The 19,575-nt window shown below is 38.9% G+C and overlaps 1 protein-coding gene across 1 annotated transcript in view; it reads left to right on the top strand.

Annotated features, from left to right (window-relative positions):
- The window catches only part of LOC140138311 (uncharacterized), a 54,426-nt gene extending 35,533 nt beyond the window's left edge, over window positions 1–18,893 (top strand). The window contains exons 27-41 of the mRNA XM_072160222.1: window positions 389–640; window positions 2,082–2,330; window positions 2,637–2,885; window positions 4,353–4,601; window positions 5,953–6,201; window positions 7,944–8,191; window positions 8,981–9,232; window positions 10,080–10,328; window positions 12,188–12,301; window positions 14,015–14,137; window positions 15,068–15,190; window positions 15,701–15,826; window positions 16,813–16,935; window positions 18,014–18,139; window positions 18,722–18,893. Coding sequence (XP_072016323.1) covers window positions 389–640; window positions 2,082–2,330; window positions 2,637–2,885; window positions 4,353–4,601; window positions 5,953–6,201; window positions 7,944–8,062 — 1,367 coding nt within the window. The 3' untranslated portion in view covers window positions 8,063–8,191; window positions 8,981–9,232; window positions 10,080–10,328; ... (5 more) ...; window positions 18,014–18,139; window positions 18,722–18,893. The remainder of the gene's footprint in view (window positions 1–388; window positions 641–2,081; window positions 2,331–2,636; window positions 2,886–4,352; window positions 4,602–5,952; window positions 6,202–7,943; window positions 8,192–8,980; window positions 9,233–10,079; window positions 10,329–12,187; window positions 12,302–14,014; window positions 14,138–15,067; window positions 15,191–15,700; window positions 15,827–16,812; window positions 16,936–18,013; window positions 18,140–18,721) is intronic.
- Window positions 18,894–19,575: the final 682 nt, after the last annotated feature.

Below are 19,575 nucleotides of genomic sequence, written 5' to 3' on the forward strand. Positions count from 1 at the left end.
AGCGCTTTACATTTATTCTGCCATCATTAGAATATGTCGGAACCACGTTTGTTGCCTAAAATGGCGCAGGGTTCATCAGTACAACGACTGACTACCCCTAACAGCTTCCCATTGCACCTGGGTGGATGAGGCAAAGCGTGGTGGGATGGGGACTCGAACCCATGCATGTCTAGCGAGCAACTGGCGGTTGCTTCTGGGATGGGCCATTTTTTTTAAATTTTGGTTTCAAACTTGAGCAAATCGTTTTGTGAATTCGGAGAACACTCAATATGCTGTGGTTTTGAATTTTCTAACAATGAGCAGAATTCCTAGATAATTTAATCGTGCATTAATTTCATGTACCCAAGTGCATCCGAGACGCTCATTTTACATTTTTGTCTCTAAATAGTTGACGGAGAGTCACCAGTGATCACACAATGTGTCGACGACATCACCGAGACCATTCCACTTAACACAGGTGGTATCACAGTTACTTGGCTCGAGCCAACTGCTACTGATAACTCTGGCTCAATAAGCGTCGAGTCAAGGTCGCATGCCCCAGGATCATTCTTCAACACCGGCTTCACACAGGTCATCTACAGATTTGTTGATCCATCTGGCAACAGTGCCAATTGCATTTTCAATGTCGTTGTCAATGAAGGTATGTACATTGTACCTTACAGCAAAAATAGTGCTACCTTGGCCTGTCTGTTCAGTCAAATAGTCCCCGTCAGGCTTATCTTGACAGTTCATGAAGATGGTGAATTGAGACTATGGTATGCCTTTGTTAAATTGGACATTGTTTAACTGATCTTATTTCGGCTGTTGATATTCGCTGCCGTAGTATACGTTAATAATCATTGGTTACTGGTTAAAGAGCTTTAAAGCCTGGGCTTGTACATCTGTTCCGAATTTTGATATGCCATAGGCTTTGTGTTGTGATCATTTCGATCAGTGGTTCGTAAGAAAGTGAGCCAGTTGACCAAGCAGCGGCCATATTTTAATGTGCACTACGTCAGCGAATAGTGCAATATGCGTTTGGAAGATGTTTACCACATTGTCAACTGGTAATTGTTAAAGCGGTTAATATAAGAAATTGGACCTTGACCATTGGCCGAAATGGGCAACAAAATTAATTTTGCTCTCTTCCTAACTGCAGAGTGTGGGGCCAGTAAACCTGTCAATTTATGATACCTGTACAAAAAGAAAGGTTACTTCAAATTGTATAACGTAATATGACCAATCCAACCAAATGATGACAAATCTCAAGATGTTTTCAGTGTGCTAAAGATAGTTTCATCGGTCTTCATGTACAATACATCGGGAGTTGCAGGCAGTGGGTTGTGTAAAAAATGCCAGAATTCCAAGTCTGTTCCTTGAGAAATATATTAAAGCCATATTCAGGAATGTTTATACAAATTTTTCTTGCATGTACTGCTCATGTATGTTGTAAATTTCCAAATTTGGTTTCCTTCCTTACATTGGAGCATCTTGTACAAGAGGGCAAGGTACCAGTTCTGGTCTTGGTATTGAACTCTGGTCAAGTGTGGGGAAATGCATGGTTCAGCAGGGACTAATCTCAGATAGGCTTTAAGGGATCTAAAATGAGCGTTTATTGAGTTTCGACAGCATTTTTTGTAGGACATGAGAGCACCTCAGACCTATCGAATTGCATTCTGAATACGAAGCATGTCTTCCCAAAAAGACCTAATTTTTTTTGGTGTTTTGGGAAAAAAAAATCCATATCTTCAATACGAAAGGTCAAAATTTTCAATTGATCGTCGGCTTTTCATCCCACCTACATACACTTTAAGTATAAATCATCAGATTTATAAAGTTTACTTAAAGTACTGTTAAATATCAAAAATATCAATTTTTAATGATTTGCCATAAAATGTGAATTAAATTGCAATTTCAAAAATCAAAATTATTTGATATCAGAATGACATTCTTCGTATTCAGAATGCAATTCGATATGTCTGATGTGCTCTAATGTCCCAAAATAAATAGTGTCCAAACGTTCATACCCCAGCCCTTAAGAGTATGCTCTGTGGAACTAGTTACATTTTGGTAAGCCACTGAATAAACACTTTCTCTTGCAGTTGATAGCACACCACCTGTGGTAGCCTGCATCAATGACATCAGCGAGACCACCCCTCTAGGATCACAAGGTACAACAGTTACCTGGATATCGCCAACTGCCACCGATAACTCTGGCGTGGTCTCTCTGGCATCGAGATCCCGTTCACCTGGATCGTTTTTTCTGGTCGGTAGCTCAGATGTCACCTACAGATTTGTTGATGGGTCTGGCAACGAAGCCATCTGTACTTTTGCAGTCAACGTGATTGAAGGTATGGTTTGCATGATTTTGTAAATGTTATTTGCATCTAGCCCGTTTTGACATTAATAAACATAACTGTTGAATTTGTCCCAAGATTAATTATGGGTGCAAGATGCATCGTGAAATGAACTTTGCATCTTCAAATTGGCAGATTCTTGGAACTTGCATGCAAATTGATGGCATGAAAATCTTGTAATTGTACAGCTTGTTTTCATAAAAGGATTATGATAATGCATGTAGCAGTCAAGGCCATCAATTAGTTTCAAACAATATTCATGCAATAATTTGGTGTATTTGACTTCATTTTTTTGCTCAGTTGACGAAGTTCCACCGGTGATAAATTGCATCAACAATATCTTTGAAACCGTTGAAATTGGACTCCCTGGAACGACTGTTAGCTGGGACGAGCCAACAGCCACTGATAACTCTGAAGTGGTCAACTTGGCCTCAAGATCTCGCTCCCCTGGATCATTCTTTCCGGTCGGCAGCACCGACGTAACATACAGCTTTACTGATGGATCTGGAAACTCTGCAGAATGTACTTTTACAGTAATTTTAAATGAAGGTAAATGCAATTTTCAATTTTTGAAGGGCAAAATTTGCCAAAATACTGCTGGTCCATGCTTGTTTAAAATTTTAATTTTTAAAGTATATTTAGAAACGTACCTGATGGAAAACCAGTGTTATATTTACTTAAGGAATCGGATACCAACGTTTGCAGTATATTTTGTCAGATCGGACTCCAATTATAAACCACTTCATCAGCTATTTGGTACTCAAGGTAGTAGGATGTGATGGAAAAAAATCATTCTATGTCCGGAGACTGAACGTGGGATCTCCCGTTAATTATGTAGACCCTCTTGCCACTGCCATTGATGTAACATGTCTTTGTTTCCAGGTTTTTACAACCCTGGATAACCCACGAAAGCTTCTATTGAAGCTTATTTCCATTGGGGTCCATTTGAGCACCAGGACGGTTTGGGAACAGTCGGGGATTAATGCCCTACTCTTAATGAAACTGACTCTCTGTACACGGGACCGACAGCTTAACGTCTCTGAAGGATGGAGTACTTTCACGATTCATTTACCAAATTCTAAATGAGCCATGGGGATGTCTGAAATTATAGGGGTTGCCTATTTGCCTCATGTTAGTAACCATTGGTTCAAGCCTAGGCACATACACCCAATCCGAATTATGATATGCCATAGGCTTTGCGTTGTGATCATTTCAATCAGTGGTTCGTAACAAAGTGTATGCCATTTGACTTGGTAACTGTCATATTTGATAGCTGAATGTTATAAATAAACTTGCAAATCTCTACCACCACCAGGAATTGAACCCGGGACCTTGTGCACTAAAAGCAAGTACCCTAACCATTAGGCCAAGCGCTCACTAGCAACAATTGGGAATTCGAACAAATTGAACATAACATACAATTGGTATCAGTCCCTATTGTCTCTTATATTGGGCTTACTCAAAAAGTAGATTAAAACTCGTAGGGTAATTTTCCCAGATAGTTTTGGAACTGACCGGTTCCTTTCTCACATGGGTATTGGAATGATGCTTCTCTTTATCCAGCTTTATGATATCGTTATGAATTCGGCAGACGGCCAAATCCGTATTCGGCTTTTGGTAAATTCATTTTACGCATTCATTACTTTTGAATTTGAGAATAAGGGATCAATGCTATACATAATAGAGGGCAGCATATCAATTTTTTAACGGAGATCAGATGATAACCGGATAGTAAGTATTCAAAAGAGGGCGGCATACAGGGTTGGCTAACAGCGACTCGCAGTACGGTCAAAGACGATAACCGTTAAAAAATCGATATGCTGCCCTCTATAGGTAAGGCATTGATCCCTTGTTCTCTAATTCAAAAGTAATGCATGCCAAAATAAATTTACCAAAAGCGAATCCGGATTCGACCGTCTGTCAATTCATAACGATATGATCCAATAACATTTCCCAACAATTTTAGCTTCAATGCAATTAACGTATCACCAATTGTGCTTGTTAATAATATTACAGTTGACACTACCAATCCAGTGATTGCTTGTCCCGAGAACATTGTTCAAACTGTAGAACTTGGAGAACCTGGTGCAACAGTGACCTGGATTGAGCCAACTGCCACCGATAACTCTGGTACTGCAAACCAGGTGACCCAAAGCCGTGCTCCAGGATCTTTCTTCGTCATTGGTACCGCTCCGGTCACCTACAGATTTTTGGATCCATCTGGAAATAGTGCTACCTGCACTTTTGATGTTACTGTGGAAGCAGGTAGGAAGCAAATAATTATAATAGATAAATGCAAAAACTACTAGATGGATAGGAACAGGTGGGGTAAACGGCCTATTCTTTTCAAAACGGACTGTACATTATGTGACCCACTGACAAAACAGGAACAAGTCGCATTTTTGACATTTCATGATTTGAATAAAAATGTAAGCACTAGACAATAAGCTTTAAAATGATACCAAAATTACATAACATCAATACTTTTCAAGATATGGATAATTTTGTAAATGTTAGCTTGATATTTTTGCAAAACTGCTAGTCTGGGTAATGTGGTAATTAGTTTCCTGCCATACACAGAATTGAATAGGGATTATCATAGTTCAATTAACTTTCAATTGATTAAATAAACCTCTTTTTGATAAGTGCTTTCAAGGATTTGAAAGTCCACTCGGTCCCAAGGTCAAATACCATGAAATTGAGAATTCCAAAATTTGACATTTTAAAGGCCTATATCTCAAAACCATGCCTGCCGACTTGTTCTGGTTTGCTGGAGCTGGTCACATATATACAGGTATTGCCCGGTTTACACATGACCGATGGCTTAATGTCCCCTCTGAAGGATAGGGAAGTAATGAAAACCGGTTATTGAAACTGCTTCCTCATGACCAGGAAAATCTTTGGGTACTCAGTTTTGATGGGTACTATTAATCATATCGTCACCCTGCTACGATAATTGCCCAACTCACTTTGCAGCTTAATTGAGCCGTGTTTGCCTAAATCGCATCTCTATTAGTAAGATTTAGGGTAGGCAATAGTGACGGGTAGCAAATAGCGGTTTGCTTAGAAAGTCGCATGTATCCGTTATGTATTCACCCGAATTGATAATTGTTTTTAATGCGTCTCATCATTTTGTTCTTGAATAAGATAGTGAATTAATATTTATATGCATGTTTGAACCATATTTTGTACTTAATCTCAAAACTACAAAAATGAATAGAACATCAAATATCAAGATACATTTTAAAAAGCTGATAAGGCCAAAAAAAAAGTTTGTCTCAAAGCTTGCGTGCGCGATTTGGAAAAAAAGAAATGCAGAAATTTTTTTTAGTTCCAGAAAAATTCGGCGAAAATCAGATTTTTTCCCTCAAAATACCATAAAAATACCAAGTCGGCAACTAAAAACAAACAAAAAATATCATTTCGCATTTGTTTTCAAACAACATTGATTGCACCAACTGAGTAAAAAAGTTTTTGTATATCAAGTAATGCAAAACTTTTGATGGACCAACCAAAGATCAAATATAAGTAAAACCATTGAAAGCTCAAGAATGAGATTACTAAACTCTGCAGCTAATATTCTACTGATAAATTGTGCAACTTTTTTCCTTTCAAGTGGACACCCTCGCTCCAGTTCCAGTTTGTTCCGATGGCATAGACGCATCCGTTGAATTGGGTACAGCGGGTACTATCGTTACATGGGTGGTCCCTTCTGCCACCGACAACTCTGGTCAAGCCACCATCCTAACCAACAATTATAACTCTGGCGATTTCTTCAACGTGGGAACCACTACTGTAATATACACATTCCAGGATCCATCTGGCAACACTGCTACCTGTAGCTGGCCTGTGTCTGTCGTTGCTGGTAGGTTCATAATTATACATGGTGAGGGATTGATCGAGTTGCGCAATCTAATGTTCAGATATCGGTAGGCTTTTTTTAGAGAAGATTGGTATAGCTATATATTTTTAGGTAAAAAGAAGCGATGTTTTGCTTTGCAAAAAATGAGTATAGAGGTTGTAATATGGGTGGTTGTGAAGAAATTCCAACCAAAAGGCCATTAATTCCGTATAGGAAAAAAGACACTTGAGTTTCTCTATTTTTGAGAAACTATAGAAAGTTATCGTAGGACCTGTTTCGATTAAGGGTGATCAAGACTTTTTATTAATCTCATCAGCTACATTTTGCTCAGCTTAATTTTAAGATCACCTTGTATTTTGGTATATTTGTTCACAGTAGAAACATGGATCTGCATAGCTAATTAACTTAGGTCTAAAGTGCCCAACTTTATGACATTGGCAATTTGGTCCATTTTTAGTGACGGTTTTTTTCTAAAAATGGAAAATGCAATGTCTCAGCGGGTGTGTGGTGCATCCAATAAATGAATTGACATCAATTTTTAAACGTTTAAGGGGGTACTACACCCTGGCCAATTTTGTGTCTATTTTTGCATTTTTCTCAAAAATTATAGCGCATTGGTGACAAGTAAGATATGTATATTATAGGGGCAAGGACTACAAATACTGCACTGAAAATTCAGCAACTCAAGGCAAGTAGTTATTGATTTATTGATCAAATATTGGTTTTCCGTCATTTTTGACTGTAACTCCACAACTGTTGTCTGTGCTGAAATAAAATTTCCAGTGCAGTAGTTGTAGTCCTTGCCCCTATAATATACATATCGTACTTGTCACCAATGAGCTATAATTTTTGAGAAAAATGCAAAAATAAGCACAAAAATGGGCAGGGGTGTAGTACCCCCTTAAGATTTCAAATATAAGAAAGATTTGGAAGCGTGTTGTGTGGAAGATTGTACATCTAGGATGCATTGAACACATGGATGCATTGAAATCTTCTGCAGCAGATTTGGGGTCCTGGACACTTAATTTTATTCCTCATATTCTTAGTTAGTGGGAGTGGTGTAGTTCGTAGACGCATAATCTGATCGAACAATCGTCATGAGCGTTGATAACGTGTAACACGCTTGTAGACATGCGCGTATGTGTTGCGTTGTATGCGTAAACTAGTGCGGGATACGTGAACGCGCTAGCAGTACTCGCAACAGAATATGTGAAGTTGATAACGCGTAATACGCTTGTAGAGATGCGCGTATGTGTCGCGTTGTATGCGTAAACTAGTGCGGGATACGTGAACGCGCTAGCAGTACACTCAACAGAATATGTGAAGTTATAAACAAGTTTTGTTCATTTTATAATAAGGGGAGTTTTTATGATGGTAACTTTGTTTTTGCTTAAAAAATAGTTTATTACACTTATTAAAATAATATTTAACTAAGAATGAGAATAAATGAAAGGAATTTTGGTTTTTGCTATCCTCTACCTATGATAGACGACAGGCAGGTCCAATATTTTTTATCGTAGTGGATCCACTACTCAAAATAATGGAACTGCCCGTCGTTTGTCACACGGTAGAGTATAGTAAAAACACAAATTCCTATCTTTTATTCTCTAAACATCCTATCAATATGTGCTTTGTCCATTGCATTTACCTGATGATTTATGCAAGATGGGCCGACAAGTTTGAACCAATTTCTGAACATTTTTATAGAATTGTTCATTACAGAGGTATTTTTGTACTTTTTTTAGTTGATACCCAGTCTCCGGTACTCGCTGCTCAGATGACATTACCAGAACCATTCCTATTGGAACCGGTGGTGCTTCAATCACATGGAATCGGCCACAAGCCACCGACAACTCGGGAGTAGTCAATGTTGTAAGCAGCTCTCACACCTCTGGTTTCTTCTTCAGCCCCGGTACTACGGTAGTTTCGTACCACGTAGCGGATCCATCGGATAACACTGCCGAATGCTCTTGGATCGTCAACGTTGTTGAAGGTTAGTAGGTTTTTTTTTTAGCGGGTTCGCCGTCGGACAAGTTTAGAACTGTCAAGCTTTCGTCAGGAGTAGCTCTGACTTATTCAGGACAAAGTACCTAAGAATGAGACATGTAGACCACCCCTTGTCTACTGATGACTCTGAAAAGAGCCGCTTGCTGAAGACTGCCCCTTGTCAACAGAAACTAGCAGATCTCGCCTATCTGCTGATTTTGTAAGTTTTGGTGGCTCTGAAAAGAGCCGTTCAATGAAGACTGCCCCTTGTCTACAGAGAACTAGCAGATCTCGCCCATCTGCTAATATAAACGTTTTGGTGGCTCTGAAAAGAGCCGTTTGCTGAAGACTGCCCCTTGTCTACAGAAACAAGCAGATCTCGCCTATCTGCTGAATTTGTAAGTTTTGGTGGCTCTGAAAAGAGCAGGTTGTTGAAGGTATTGAATCTGTACAACTACAGTTACTGGGGAACAATAAAATAACAATTTAGAAAAAGAGGACGAGGTGGAAGTAAATAACATAGAAACGTTTAGCAGAATGATCATAATACTAGTATGGGAGCTCTCATTTTGCATTATAATTAAAAAATAAAAACAAAAGCGGTTTCTTTTACAAAGACAATTTTAGAACGGTGTAATCGAACACATTGTTGGAAGCAAGGGATCATTTTTTTGGGTCCAAAATTTTGTCATCAAAGTTGTGTAATTTTAAATGATAGGCCATGGGATTCATGTGATTTTGGCAGTTAGTTTCACAAGAACCTGTAAAACATGCATATTATGATTTTATTTTACAGTTGATGAGGTTCCGCCATTCGTCATTGGCTGCCCTCGTGACATCAATGACTTTGTAAGCCTTGGTATCCCTGGAAAAGTAGTGACTTGGGCAGAGCCTGCCAGCAATGATAACTCTGGAAAATCCACCATCTTAAGTAGATCACATGCACCAGGATCGTTCTTCCTCGTCGATTCAACGACGGTCACCTACGTATTCTCGGATGAATCCGGCAACCCAGCGGAGTGCACCTTTGTTGTTACCATCACTGAAAGTAAGTTACTGTTAAATTGATCCGGAGCAATTCCATTTTGTTTCCCAATCTAACAACTTAATAGATACATGTATTAAGCTTGTTCTGGAGAATTCATAAATTACATTTTCTGAAGCGAAAGGTCAAGAAAATTGCTACCTTTTATGAATCGTCATGTTATATCTTCAATACAAAAGGTCAATATTCTCCTCCCAGCCACATTGCATAAAGTTTACTTTCAGGACTGTCAAATGTCATTTTTTAATAATTTGCCATAAAATGTGTTCGATATCAGAAGGACATTCCTCAATGCAATTTGTTGTCTGATGTGCTCTCAAATCCCACAAAAAATACTGTGCAAAGGTGAGCCCTTGACTGCACCTTTGACATTTCTTTGGGACCTTGGTTCTACACCAAAGCCAGGGGGCTACTTGTCATTCATTGACCAGGTGGTATCACATGACCAGATTCACATAAAAAAGGTATTTTTTTCATGATAAAGCAATGTGCATATGTATGTGCGTATCGTGAATAGGGCATCTAAAAGAAGGAAATTCAATGGTATACATTGTGTTTTGGATCCTTTTTGATGAATGTAGGATGGAATATATAAAAAATTTATTAAGTTTGTGTTTTCCCAATTATGAACGGTTATAGGGTCAGGAAAATGACCGATACTTGCTTCTATAATGTCAATACTTGGGGTAGTTTGTCAGTTGTTAAGGGTGCACTTTCAGACCTCGCATATACATACATGTTACCTCCGTGTCAATGACCAGTGGCCCACCAGGCTTTTAAGACTTGTAAATTAGTGAACAAAACATACCAAAAAAAATAACAATTTGTTTACAAAACTGTTTTCTTTTAGTTGATGACACCAGTCCAGTGGTTACTTGCCCTGCCGACCTCGAGCTTACTATCAGGTCAGGTGAAGGTGGAACTACAATCGACTTTACTGAACCAACTGCCACTGATGACTCTGGTGTTGCCAACAGGATTGCCAGAACCCGCCAACCTGGTACTTTTTTCCCAATTGGAACCACCACGGTGACGTACAGATTTTCGGACGAATCGGGCAATGTTGGCAGTTGTAGTTTTGACATCATCATTTCTGATGGTAAGTATAGAAAGCTTTAGGATCAAACCATGTTAAAGGCCCATTCAGTGATTTGCTCATCCGGACGATCGTAAAAATCATCAAAATTCAGATTTTGGTACCTTTGTAATTGGCATAGATGTGCTAACATAGCCTGCTAGTGGTTCGGTCGAAAGCCGTGTATTTTAGACAAAATAAAGCATTTGCATGATTCTGGACTTTTGATACTGACAGTACAAAAGTCAGACTCGAGATCGAAAAAGCTCACTCTCCACGCACTAACACGCTATGTATTGTTTCTACTACTTATTACATCAGTAGCTACTATTTTAAACAAAATACACAATTTTAACTGTTTTTCATATTTGAATTGACCGTTAGTTTGCCTCGGTGACCTTTAATTGCTTATTTTGTTTTCTACTACAAAAATTAAGCGCCTGTTTTAAATCAATTTAGACTCTACTTCCCCGTGTTAGAAACACTGGACTAGGAAGTTTTTCCAGTCGATTGGTGGCGCACTGTACGAAAATCTCGATTTTCTTGAGTCGATCCGAGTTGAAGTAGAAAACCTTTCTAAAACTTCTGTTTTTGACTAATTTGTCGATGTATTCAGGGAAAAGTGGTTTAATGAAATTCTGTAGACTTATTCTTTATTTCTAAGCAACTCTGACAAATTTCCATTTTTTTAATGTTCCTGTGAAATCACTGAAAGGGCCTTTAAGCCTTGTTGTATCAAGTCGAGTCATGGAGTTAAGGGGGTACGACACCCCTGGCCAATTTTGTGCCTATTTTTGCATTTTCCTCAAAAATTATAGCGCACTGGTGACAAGTAAGATATGTTTATTAAAGGGGCAAGGACTACAACTACTGCACTGAAAATTCAGCAACTCAAGGCAAGTAGTTATTGATTTATTGATCAAATATTGGTTTCCCCTCATTTTTGACTAACTCCACAACTGTTGTCTGTGCTGAAATAAAATTTCCAGTGCAGTAGTTGTAGTCCTTGCCCCTATATTATACACATCTTACTTGTCACCAATGCTTTATAATTTTTGAGAAAAATGCAAAAATAGGCACAAAATTGGGCAGGGGTGTAGTACCCCTTAACCAGGTAGAACTGCTGCAAGTCAACTAGGCACAAAGACTTCTCTTCATTACCTACTGCAATGTCTGCAATGTGCACAGGTATCTATTCTCATATAGAATACATGGACTCATCACTACTTTACAGGGCATGTACAGTCAATCAGTCATATACTGCATGAAAGAACTTGTCCTATCGCAGGCAATCTTGAAAGCAGCCAATAGTTGCCCGTTCAGCTATTATATTAGCTATTCATAAACTGTATTGATATTCAATGAACCAATAGCATAGATGCAAGTAGCAGATCTATGATATGTGCGTTTCAATGTATGGACACAAATTTATATTACTGTGACATGCACATCTACGAAGCGTCGATTTAATTATGAGCTAGCAATTCTGGGCTGCCAATGGATTTTAATATTTTTTATTTTTGGAACGGATTACTAAGACTTGCAAAACGACAATGCAAAATCAATGCACTTGCGCATTTTACGCCATCACAATTCCCCCTTTGGAGTTGTGCATTGTTTTGGTGAAAATATGCACCCTGCATGCATTGATGATCATTTACACTACAACTTATTAATTTTAAAATTTGGCTTTACAAAAATTTTGACTTACTTGATATTTCATCCCACATCCATGGGATTTCATCAGGAAGGGAGGTGGAGCGGTAAACACCTAGTCATGTGACCCACAGGGTAACCCGGGGTCACATGACATGATCAGCTTGTAAACGCTGGGTAGCACGTGTGATGTAATTCTAATGTGATCCATTTCTGTTTGCATGCAGCTGACCCATGCGCCACTCAGCCTTGTCTCAATGGAGGTGTATGTGTTGTAGAAAGCCTAACTGAATACACTTGTATTTGCCCGGAGTGCTACAGTGGACATGACTGCGAAAATGGTATGTATTAAAGTACATGGTGTATGTGTATATTTTATACAATGCTCTGGGAACTGGTGGCAAGGTCTTTGTGCAGCCATAGTGAAAAGCTCCCAGAGCCATAGATGCTTTAACCAGATTGGCCTAGAGGCTTCTCATAATAAACAATTGGGCAATAGTTTTCTGCTTTGGATTTAAAACAACAGTGAAATTCCGATTTGTTTAAATTTTAACCTAACCTAAGAGTGCCCATTGAATTCAATTATGTAGAAAAAAGCTGTACAAAATTATATACAATTTGATGCCCAACCCTGTTCTTAATAGCATTTTAGGATTTTGAAGCAATTAATGTTAACATTGGGGTAAAAACATTTGGCCAGTAGTTTGCCTTTCAACAAAACTGTAGACCTTTTCAGCTCAGAAAGTGCATGCGCTAAATAAAAATGCAACCAATCGCACACTGGCGTGCACCAGTTGTGCAATATGTTGCTCTTGATGCATTGTTTTGAATGTTGTGCGTCTACTGCATGGTCGGATATGTAATCAAATTTCTATAAATTGGGTGAACATTTTGATTTATTGATAATCCAGGCAAATATACATACAATAGCAGAAAAAAAGCCTTCAACACAAATACAATAGTCAACGGATTCCCTAATAGCGAACTAAATCACTTTGAAGTGGGTCTCCGATAACCCCGTTGACGAAAGATATTACATATAAAAAACCGCACACACAACACATTACTGATAAAGGTACATACAACTACGCGATTTGCGCGAAAAAGAAAACAAACTAAAAACTATTTCACTGGAGACATCATTTGGGAAGGTGGACCATAACCTGGGAAATGTGACAAAGAGGGAATTATGAAGAGTCAGTTCGGCTGCGATGGAAATGCCGGAAATCTATGTTGACTGCTTGTCTGGAGGAAAGAGTGTTCAGCTTGATATAGTCAGCCCAGCTAATATTGTATTTATTCCACAAACATCCAACAGCAAACATAATGCGAAGGTAATCAAAGCGAGAAAGAATGGTGGGAATCTCAAGGGTCTGGAGCCTTGTACTGTAGGAAGGCCTAGACTGCCAGGGACCAGGAAAACTGTATCTGGTGAACCTTCTCTGGACCCCTTCCAGCTTATTTTTGTGACCCTCCATGTTAGGAGCCCAAACTGGAGCACAGTACTCCAGGATAGGTCTCACCAGAGCAAAGAAAAGCTTCATGGTATCGGGTCATTGGATCCAACCGTTCTTTGGATGAAGCCAAGCAAACGTTGGGCCTTACTTGTGATAGTATCAACATGGGGACCCCACTCAAGATTAGAAGACAAGACAATGCCTATTGCATATAATCAAGAGTTTTTTGTAATAAAAAGGTCAATTTAGAAAATATCACAAATTGTTGTTACTATATGGACAATGGGCAGAGTAGTGGATGCCGGCACAGCCAGTATCTACGACGTTAAAATAATAGACCTGCATGTTGTACGTCACATGGTAGTAGATGGTAAAAAAAATTCAACATTAATTCTCATTCTATACAAGTTTAGTTATATTAAAATGATATTTTAACTATATATATCGAGCAAATATTTTTGTCATAAAAATGACGGTTGTCCGATGCGATTTTCCAATCAGATTGTGTCTACCAATCATTCCTACTGAATTAAGAATGATCAGTTGATTGCCTTGTGTTCAAATCTGCTAACTGCACCTCTGCTTTGCATTCCATAGCCCAAAATGCCTGCGACAACAATCTTTGTGGCAACGGTGCTGCCTGTACTACTGTACCTGGATCATGTGAAGCCTATCACTGTGAATGCACAGACTGTTATTATGGTGAATACTGCCTGCAAAGTAAGCACATGTTATTTCATACTATATTATGCATACAATGGGCCATTCCATTTAATATCCACACTACCCCTGTGGAAGATTTTGGAAATATCTTCCACAGGGGAGTATGAATTTCAAACGGAATGAGCACATTAGGCAGCTCTATTTTGAATTTCATGCACCCTCTGAGAAAGATTCAACCGGAATCTTCTACTGGGGGAGGGCGAGTTTCAAATGGAACTACTATGTGTGCTCATTCCATTTGAAATTCATACTCCCCCGTGGAAGATATTTCCAAAATATTCCACAGGGGTAGTGGGGATTTTAAATGGGATGGTCCAATGGACATTTGCTGATCTTAAATTAATTTATAGTAATTTCATTTGAATGAAGATGCTGCCAACAGCGCAATTGTCGGTGTGCGTAATGCGGAAGTGAATCCAACCATGCCAACTCACTTGTGATTGGTCAATATTCATTATTGTATCAAAGATGGTGGGTTTCAGTTGTATTTTGAAATATGCGACATACGGATCGCGTTCGGCTGCTGCCAGCGGTGTTCTTTCAAATGAAATTATTACTGTAGTGCAAATTTGGGGTTGACGTGGTATTTGAGATACGATGGTCTTCACCCGGATTGTTTAAATTTCATTTGTCGGGCTAACATCGCTAAAGGTCACAAATAAAAAAGCATGTGTGGTCTTGCCTGTGCGTCTCCTTTGCTTGCTGACCTGGTTGCTATGCGCACACCTGAGTAAAGGGGACAATGTACCTGCAAGGCTGACCACTAGAAAATAGGTATAAACAATAAGCTAGGAACTTGACCTAGGAATTTAACCATAAATTTGGTCTGCCAAGCCAGTTGAAAACACCCAACCTAAAAGGGACCCGTCAATTCTGTTATTGCCCATAAGTTTTGTTCTAAAATTATTTTTTTCTTTGTTACCATAGCTTCCAACCCATGTGACAACAACCAGTGTGCTAATGGTGCCCAGTGTCTGCAAGACCCAGATGATTGTATTAGCTACTTCTGTGTGTGCCCGGCATGTTACGAGGGACAATTCTGTGAACTTGGTAAGTGCTTTTCATTATCCAAATACAGGGCTTCAAGTGGCCCTATATTTTTGTTTTAGTCATTTTCTGTGCGCAGTTGTCGTAAACTGTTAACGGGTAGTGTGTGGATTTTGACAACTTTTATAACTGGAATTTATAGACATCGTACCAGTCCATGTATCCAGTGGCGTGCCCAAAAGGGGTGCCATGGGCACAGGCTACCCCAGTTTAACCCATCAGCCGGGGGTCATTCGGAGAGCTGAAGTGGTCACTGAGCTTCAGGGGCTCTAACACCCTGGGAGGTTTAACTATACATTAAAAAAATTTGATTTTGGTCGCTAGTGCTTACAATTTTTTTTTGCTCTTCACTTTTGCAAACCATCTAAAAAAAATTGGGTCAACCTTTTTGGGTGCAGTCATTTGGGGAATGGGATTGTGTGCCCCTACCCCGATCAACAAATCCTGCACACTCCACTGCTTTACCCCCTTAACCAATAGTTACTGGTCATTATTTTGTACTTTCATTTGCAGCTGTTGATGCCTGCGCAAACAACCGTTGCCAAAATGGAGGTCAATGCGTAGCAACTCTGAATGGAGCCTGCACGGAGTCCATTTGCTCTTGTTCTGGATGCTTTACTGGACAACATTGTGAACTTGGTAAGGACCGTGGAAGAGTTGGCCTTTATGGTGTGCATGCAAAAGAAATCTTTAATATGTCTGTGCTTTGTATAGATCCGTTGCCGAGCCAGATCTTTGTGACCGTTCATGTTTGGAAGCATATTAAGCATGGGAAAGATGGGTCTTGTGTACTTGTATACACATTTACCAGTTTTCGGACCCAACATTCCATGCAGAAATAGATTTGTCACTTATGCTTGGTCCCATGTCCAAAGAGATAGTGTATAGTGGAGTCATTGTACCAATTCCAGCGACACCTTGTACATATTGTCTTGGGTAGGATTTGGTCAATGTATGGCAAATAGCAACTCCTATTACAATTCGCTGTCGTAGTGCATGTTAGAATATGACCGTTGCTAGGTCAACTGGATCACGCTTTCTTTGTTACGAACCACTGATCGGAATGATCACAACACAAAGCCTATGACAAGTTTTTTTTTTTTGGTTTTGGAGTGTCCCTGGACCTAGACCTAGATGCTAGGATCATTCATGGTTGACCTAAAAAAAAATAAAAAAAAAAAAAATTTCAAGATATTTTTCAATTTTAATATGAAAATTGATACTTTGTTTTAATGTCATATTTATTAATGATTTCAAAATGCATTCAAATTCAATGCATTTTGAAATCATTAATAGAGTATGACATGAATACAAATTATCAATTTTCATATTAAAATACAAAATATCTTGAAATTTTTTAAAACAATTTCTGAAATTTTCAAAAATGGGGGGTGGGATTATACTCGAACGTGGGACTATACTCGGACGAATACGGTACTTAAAACTGTCCCAATACAGGGCAAAAGTTCTATAGTTGAAAAGTGAAGTGGTCATATGTATTCTCAAGCATCGATAAACCAGTCCCTAAATTGTATTTGCTTGTAAAACGTTGATGTAACCTATAGATATTTCAATATATAACATTGCATTAATTATACCCACTTGTGTATCCGATTTAATCATAGAACGCAGTCCCTGTGATCGTAACCCTTGTGCCAACGGAGGTCAATGTTCAGAGGTAGCTCTCTCCTGTTCATCGTACACCTGTGAATGTCAAGGATGCTTCACTGGACACAACTGTGAACTCTGTAAGTTGGTTTTCTCCGAGTTGTTGATCAGATACACAAAGGGCAGGAAAAACACTGGAAAATATTGATCCCAAAAATTGCCAATGCCAAACTAAATTTTGACACCCTTGCTTGACACCCAATTTAAATCTCCCTCAAATTTAAAATGAGGGGCAGTTATTTATGGTGCTGCTCAGATGGTGAGAGAACTGAAAAACATGAAAAACTAATTTCTTAAGGGATGGGGTATAAGCGTTTGGACAGTACTGATTGTGGGACATATCGAATTGCATTCTGAATACGAAGAATGTCCCGATATCAAAATAATTTTGATTTTTTGAAATTCGCACTGTAATACACATTTTATGGCAAATGATTAAAAATTGATATTTTTGATATATAACAGTCCTGGAAGTAAACTTTATAAATCTGATGTGTACTTAAAGTGTATGTAGGTGGGATGAAAAGACGATCAATTGAAAATTTTGACCTTTCGTATTGAAGATATGTATTTTTTCCCAAAAACACCAAAAAAATGAGTCTTTTTGGGAAAAAATCCATATCTTCAATATGAAAGGTCAAAATTTTCAATTGATCATCGGCTTTTCCTCCCAGTTACATCTTAAGAATATATCATTAGATTTATAAAATTTACTTCGGACTGTTATATATCAAAAATGTGAAAAATATCAAATTTTAATAATTTGTCATAAAATTTGTATTATATCGTGAATTTCAAAAAATGAACATTATTTGATATCAGAAAAACATTCTTCGTATTCAAAATGCTCATTCCAGATCCCTTTACAAAATGAATGGATAATGATATGGTTTGGCCAACATGTGATCAGTAGTCCCAAGTACTTTTTAGCCCTCCGACAACCCTCATTGATCACTTATTTTGTGCCATCTGTAGTCAGCCCACCCCAGCACACAACATTATTATGAAAGTCCACAATCGACTTGAAATACTTGATCATAAACAATTTTTTGTAGAATTCGGCTAAACCCTGTGTATCCAGTTTGAGCTTTTCTACATTTTCTAATTTTACCATTCCCAAAGTACAATGTACTAACCTTCCAAATGTTTATTTTGTAGTCGTTGCTAATCCATGCGAGGACAACCCATGTGAGAATGGGGGACAGTGTAATGTGATCAGCGGACAATGCTTTGCCTACTCCTGCACATGCCCAGAAGGATATGGAGGCGTAGACTGCCAATCAAGTAAGTTTGCATTACGTTTCACTACCTGAAGAGAATTGATCAAATATTGAATTCCCTCCCGATGAGGTTGGTATCTGTCAATGAGTTGACCACATCACCAGGCTGTCATTATAGATAGAGGCAGTATAATTATGCACACATGGGTCAATGAGTTGCATAAAAATTAGTGGTATTTGGTGCCCAGGGTATGAATTTGTGGGTAAATGTTGATCCCTCACTACCCGAGTTATTACCGTCGATTTGGTTTAAAACTGAGGCGAGACCTGATCAAATCTCTCCAGGTAACACAACGCAATGGCATTTCTTTACACTATATATATAGTGTATTTTTAACTGTGCTAGGATAAAAACCTGCAGATATTTTGGATTTTCAAAACTTGGGTCAAAGTAACCGACATGAGACGGTTATATTAAGGGTTCGGTCACCCACCTTTCCATAGTATTTTTTGTGGACCTGAGAGCGCATCAGACAAGCGATGGGACAAGAACTGCACACTTTTGGATATGGAGATTCAATTTCGGATAATTGTAAGGGCTTGTCGAAGCAACACGTCTTATTTTAATCCGTTTCTCATCTTTCAGCATTGACTCACAACGTGAACCCATGCGCTTCCTACCCATGCTTAAACGGAGGCGAGTGCCTAACTATGGATGCAACCAACTATATCTGTATGTGCCCTGAAAATTTTGCCGGCATCGACTGTCAGACCAGCACCTTGAATTCACCATTCTACGATGTTTGCTCCCAAGCGCCAAATGGTCAACCAAAATGTGGCACCAGCAATGGAGTCAAATGTGTTAACAGCTACAATAGCAACAGTCTAGTCAACAGCAACTTTGCCAGTCCACAGTATACTTGTGTGTGTGGAGATGGTTACACTGGTGCCAATTGCCAACTGTCTACTGGTAAGCTTAAACCCCATCACTACCTTTCTTACAGACCTTTTGATTGGTTAAGCACATCATTATCCAAATTACCAATTAAAGTAAATCTTGGTTTCTTGGTAATTTTAAGCGCAATCCCCATTTGGCCAGTTATGTACTTGGGGATTCAGGGATGAAATCAAAACTCGACCGGCGGTTGACAGGTGGTTCCGTCCAGTTCCGCCCGATTGCCATTGTTTAGAACAATAGCCACCGGACGACGGAACCAGCGGTCAACCGCCGTCGAGTTTTGATTTCGTCCCCAAGTTGCATAGAAATCAAAGTACTGTGAAGAAATTGTATAGCTGTAAATATTTTTACAGCATTTTAAGTTAATGGTGGATAATAAGCAACACAATTTTCCATTGGTGCCAAGTTATTTATATCTGCAAAATGGCGGAGTCATATCCTACAAGTTTATGTAGCCCAAGTCCTGAAGTTATGACATGAGGAATAAGGGGGAATTGGCAGGTCATGTCTAAGAATGTGGCGCAGGGACTGCATATCTATAG

This window comes from Amphiura filiformis, chromosome 17 (genome assembly GCF_039555335.1).
Source record: "Amphiura filiformis chromosome 17, Afil_fr2py, whole genome shotgun sequence".
Taxonomy (NCBI): Eukaryota; Metazoa; Echinodermata; class Ophiuroidea; order Amphilepidida; family Amphiuridae; genus Amphiura; species Amphiura filiformis.